The sequence below is a fragment of the Protopterus annectens genome, chromosome 6.part0 (genome assembly GCF_019279795.1).
Source record: "Protopterus annectens isolate FY-2018-M chromosome 6.part0, PAN1.0, whole genome shotgun sequence".
Taxonomy (NCBI): Eukaryota; Metazoa; Chordata; order Ceratodontiformes; family Protopteridae; genus Protopterus; species Protopterus annectens.
The window spans coordinates 929,391,475-929,397,474 of NC_056737.1; the positions used below are offsets into that span (position 1 = coordinate 929,391,475).

Consider the following 6,000-nt stretch of genomic DNA (forward strand, 5'->3'; position numbering starts at 1 on the left):
ATTTTTCATTAAATTTTTCAGTGTGGAATCCGTGTTGTTTCTGTGACATTTTAGTCTTTTTTAAGACTATTTTGCTGTTTCTTGTTGTTGCTTTCAATAAAATGAATAGTTTCTGTTCCTTCCTCCCTCTATCTCTAGAAATTCCCCAAGGATCCATCCTTGGACCCTTGCTATTTAATATGTTAATTTATGATCTCCATACTGCCAGCAAGGATGCTACCATTATACAATACTCTGATGATGCAACACACATCCATTCAGCAAAACAAATTAACAATCTATCTCATCAGTTGAATCGTGGCTTGCCAACTCACAGCTATTCTTTAGTCCCAAAAACAAAGTAATGTTATTTACTTCTAGACCACTCTCTGTACAGAAAACACTTTATTACTGTTATAACTGCCTCTTTCTCTTATGAATCTAACCTCAATAGTAAATTCATGCATAATTATTATTTTATTTCATTTAATGCCTTTTCAAGTATAGTACAGAAAGTCTGTTTAAAAATGCTTATAATATGCTGGAGCTTTTTTCTGCAGGCCTCTCCTGAAAAGGATTTTTAACTTAACCCATTCAGACAATCCTGATAAATAAAAGCAAAACAAATAAATAACATCAAAAAATAATGTATGATAACTTGAATCTACACTTGAAGTAGCAACTATTTAACTTTCCTAGGAGGCTGATATTTCCATTTTTTCTAAACAAATGGGTCTATGTTCAGCCATCGAATGGAAAATCTGCTGAGCAACATTACATCGAAAGTGATGTTCATTGAAACTCCTCTTGTGGTGGGGCTGCACCCCCCCCTGCTAATTACACATACAAACTTTGAGATTGCACTACAGTGGGGAGAAGGGAAATTTTCTGATCCCAACCGTAATAGCAATTTTACTGGAATGGCTCGATGAATAGCATGTTCAATGAGACATGCCATTTGAATCTTTTTCCGTTCGATGGCTGAACATAGACCAGAACAAATATCTATATAAAATTTGTTTTAACTAATTAACTTTCAAGTCACAAATATCAATTTTTCCTACTTTTTTTGCCTAAACCACTGCCAGTGACCCTTTGTATCCACTCAGTAGATCTTCTCCTTCTATTTTTATACTTTCCTGTATTATTCCTTACTTCTCAACCTCCAATGATTTTCATAGTATTTCTCATTTATTCTTATACTTACTCCACTCATGTAACTACTTTGCTATCTCAAATTATGGACATGAAAGTTTTCTTTAAATATTTCTGTGCACTGTATACTTTCAATTGGCTGCTAACTTCTCTAGTAATGTTCTTTTCTTGTCTCTTATCCATTATCTTTGCAGTTTGGCTTCCCTGCTAGCCTTGCTACTTTCTGTATTTTACTTTTTCATAATCTACTATGCCATCTGTGTTATTAACTTTCTGCTCAGAATTTTATCCATTATGCATTTTACAGGCCAGAACGACAGGCCTGCACTGCTTATAACATATGTGACTCAAGTTATTTATTATATAGCAGTTAGATTTACAATGTACATAGAAACACTGTGATAACTGACTTCTCCATTCATGAACAGTTCTTACCTACTCGTACTTAACTGTAATTTAAAAAAGACATATTTTGATTGATATTTTTTGACATTCTATATACTTTTTATGCATTTTTCTATTTCCATTTGGAATTTTTTTCTCCCATGTGTTACTCTGTAAATGTATATTTTTCCAGTAGTGGCTAACTTTGTTTAACAGAGGAGTGTGCATAATGCACATCTGATATACTCTAGTACCTTGCCTACGTTTATACCATGTGCTTCTGCATGTACTTGTGTCTACATAATTGAGTGTGTTTACATGTGTTTGTGCTTGCAGGCATACAGGTTTTGTGTATATGTGTGTATGTGTGTATGTGTGTGTGTGTGTGTGTGTGTGTGTGTGTGTGTGTGTGTGTGTGTGTGTGTATGTGTGTGTGTATGCATGCACATTACATCACATCACATGCAAGTCATATATGATTTACACAGCATAGGGACTTGCAACTTTCTTAATATGAGTGAATATTTCAAGACGACTTGCAGGAAAGTGCTACATAATAGTTAATATATGATCTTTTTCTCTTTACACAGCTTATACCTATGTGGTTGCCAATGATACAGTCAAATTTGAAGGTAAGATTGTCTTATTTTAACAGATAGAATATAACTGGAAATTACTAGTTTGTTTCATGTAGTAAAATTAATTTATTATGCTTTTTGATAAACAGTATTTATCTGCTGGGCTGCAACTACGTCTTCAGGCAATCCAGAATCATGTTAATAATAACAGCCTGCAAATGCTGAAAGGAAGTGGACAGATGAATGCCCATCAGTCCGTTCTCCGTAAATGGTTACAGTCTACTCAGTTCAAAATGGCCCAAGTTGAAATACAGTCATCTGAAGCAGCTTCTCAGTTCTATCCACTGTGAACAACTTAGTCACTATGCTGGCGTGCTGTGGAAGTGAATGATCTGATGGGGCAAGAATGATAAAGTAATATATATATATATATATATATATATATATATATCTATATATATATATAAGTTTGCACACTGCATCACTCAAGTACTCATGCATATTTGTATCTGACCACTTGCTGGAATGAACAAGCTATGCATTGGCCTTCTTCTGTTGGTAGGTTTCTAGTATTAGCATTAGAACATGCACAATAGAGATCAACAGACTTTATTAAAACTGCTGATGTTTGCAACAATGTGCACAATATGCATAAAACAGAGGTCTGTGGGTTTCAGAATACATAAAACATTGCATAGATATGTATTTATCAGTTTTCAGTACAAAGCATTGATTTGATATTGTATACCCACCTGTATTTCTTCTACAGCTACTGCATTTTTTGGAAAGTGTTTAGACACTCATACTTTCCTCTAAATTCCCCTCTGAGGCATTGCATGTTCTAAAGATCGCAGCCCCATCAAGCCAGCTCTTGCACAAAAAGCATATAGGAAGGTAGAAATCTGGAATCTGGCAGACAAACCTATTGAATTGCACACATGCATGGTAGAATAACCATAAAAGAGGTATGGTGAATAATTGTGAGTTTTCTGCAGTCAGGAGTTAGATACAATGATTTTATCTCATGAGGGCTGGAGGTGCAGGAAAAGTTATGATAAATTTGCTGTCTCTATAAGAAAGGAAGATTGTTCACTGAAAATTGCCACTAGTAAAAGCAGCGTAAAAGTGATAATCATATGTGTGTGCGTGTCTGTGTGTGTGTGTGTGTGTGTGTGTGTGTGTGTGTGTGTGTGTGTGTGCATGCTTAAGAAGTATGGATTTTTTTAGAAGGACCTTGCCAAGAACATGTTCATTGCCTTCCAACAAAAGTGCATTCAGAAGATCTCGAAGTATAAAATTGCATGTGAGGTGGGATATCATTCATTTTTTTAGCTGCATACAGAACATATGTGACTCAACTTATTTATTGTATAGCAATTAGATTTACAATGTACATAAAAATACTGTTATAATTGACCTTCCTCACAAAATTGGAGTTTGCTGAGATATATTGTAAATATTCTGTATCTTTGCACTGCTTCTGCATCATTAGATGAAAAGGTGTATACAGTAGATGACATCAGTAGATGACATCATGATAGTACCCATTCATTTGCATTCATTCCAGGGATGACCTCAGCTGTCAGTGGAGATGTTTTAGCTGGCCTCTGTTGTCTAATGAGAGTTAGACAGATTTGAAGAGAAGGGCAAAGACTTATTTATGAGTTTGTAATAAATCGTGCATGCTACCAAGGTGATGTCTATTCTCTAAGATAGCCAAAGAGGTTGCATCACATCGCTGCAAGCACTGACCATACATAATACATAATATTCCATAAGGGATGCCGGACAGGACAAAGACGTGTAATAATTGAGGAAAACTAGTCCATGAAAGGCAAGCAAATAATAAAGAGAATGACTTGTTGGCTTCATTTAATGCCAATGTATGGTTTAGAAATCATGCACATAATGAGAAATGTATACATTTTTATAAGAACACTGGTGGTTACAGAATAGTACTTCAGTCCAAAATGTTATTCTAAGGTAATCAGGCCAGCACTTATAATCAAACTCATTATGGGGTTCAGTTGATCCAGGTGTCTGCATGCACACTATAGAGGAAGAACATGATGGAAAGTGTTCCTTTAAGGTTTAATTCATTGTATACAGTTAAATAGCCATTATAAAGCAGATTTGATTTTTCTGCTCTTCTGTGTATATACTATATATATCTATGCATGCATTATTTTACAAGTGGAATGTGTGAAAATGCATTCCTGTGTTTGAAAATATGATGTGCCTATTAAAATGCACCAAAGTGCTGCAAGGCCTGAAACACAGGGTTTTAAAATGGCAGTCCCTAAAGTTTTGTAGTTTTACTGTTTGTGAAAATGTAACACTTCAGGTAAACCAGAAAATAATGAATACCCCTCAGGTCACCAATTTTCTAATGCCCCAACTGGTGTGTGTATTCATAGCACAACATTGTACAGATATACAAAAACATGGAACCTACCAAAACCACAGATACGGGATTTTAATTTCTGCATCTGTCATGAATAGCTGTCTTACACCATGACTTTTCTTATAGCACATTAGTTAAACTACAGAATTTCAAAATACTATGTGGTCATTCATTTTTCCCCTGTATAGTTCTGTCATAATTATTAGTTTGAAGTATAATGATAAATGTTTTAGTGTTCATTTATGCCAGCACACATTTTGTTGCAGGAAAAAAGTGGTTAAAGTTTAGCTGAAGCTGTTGCACACATGGTTAAAGACAATAAAGGTTATTTTTCTTTTGTTGCACAGTAACACAGTGCTCTGTCATGCACTGTGTGGTTCACTGCTCTGTAAGCTGCTGTAGCATATCTCACCCTTGCAAAAGTGTATAAAAATTAGATGTGATTAACATGCATGAATGACTACCAGACTCAGTCATGAAAGCATATAATATAATCCTACAAAATTGGAAGATATAGTTTAGAACACACACTGACTACTGAGTGAGTATAAGTCCTCTCAGTTTTTTTTTAATTTCTCCAAATCTTTTGGTTTTCTAATACCATGATGGGAATGGACCTCATTCCTAAGAAAAAGTATGATTAAAGTTCATGAAATTAGTATTGTTTCAGTCTTTGATGTCAGCCAAAAGTGCTCTTTGCAGCACCTGCAATGTGCCCAGTAATAACTCCTTCTGCAATTCATAATGAGTTACATGTATTGGTAACATATCTAAATATGATTGTAGATTCTTTTTTATAAGACCCATTGCTCCTATTACCATTGGGACTGTCTGGGCATCTTTCTTCCACTTTGCTCTCATTTCTGCCTGCAAATCCTGATATTTTATGACTTTGTGTGTCTCTGTATGTAAGACACTGTAGTCACTGGGTGTAGCGATTTCAATGATCAATGCTACTTTTGTATTCTCTTCATGGACCACTATATCTGGTTTTCTTGCATCTACCTTTTAAACTGTTGGTAATGGGTGATCCCATTTGATATAGACTTCATCATTTTCTATGATGCTTTGTGGCTCATGTCTCCAGTGTTTTAAGCCCCTTCATTAGCATAATGTTTGCACAATGCCCAGTGCAACAGTCTCGCCCCATTATTATGACTTCTCAGCAATACAGTACCAGGCATTGCTCTTCAGGTAGGCACAAAACAAAACTGCAGTCTTATGAAACAGTTAGTCATTGAGGTGTAACTTTATGACTCCATATACATAGCCTTACTTTTTATACCATCAGAATTTAGGAACTAGGGCTCATATTCCAAAAGGACTGGGGTAGCATTGTCAAGGGCTTTCACAAATTTGCATTGCTACCCCCAAAATCTACTGCTTGGGGTCTTTTGATCAGAATGAGGCCATACAGTGGAAGGAGTAAACATAAGACCTGCTGGATCTCAGTGCATTGTACGTGGTGTACCATGGCATGTACAGGTCCTGGGACTCATA

At 35.6% G+C, this 6,000-nt stretch overlaps 1 protein-coding gene across 1 annotated transcript in view; it reads left to right on the top strand.

Moving 5' to 3' along the window:
* UNC79 (unc-79 homolog, NALCN channel complex subunit) overlaps positions 1 to 5,122 on the top strand; it is a 1,772,232-nt gene extending 1,767,110 nt beyond the window's left edge. The window contains exons 49-50 of the mRNA XM_044074575.1: positions 2,109 to 2,150; positions 2,246 to 5,122. Of these exons, the coding sequence (XP_043930510.1) occupies positions 2,109 to 2,150; positions 2,246 to 2,446 (243 nt within the window). The 3' untranslated portion in view covers positions 2,447 to 5,122. The remainder of the gene's footprint in view (positions 1 to 2,108; positions 2,151 to 2,245) is intronic.
* Positions 5,123 to 6,000: the final 878 nt, after the last annotated feature.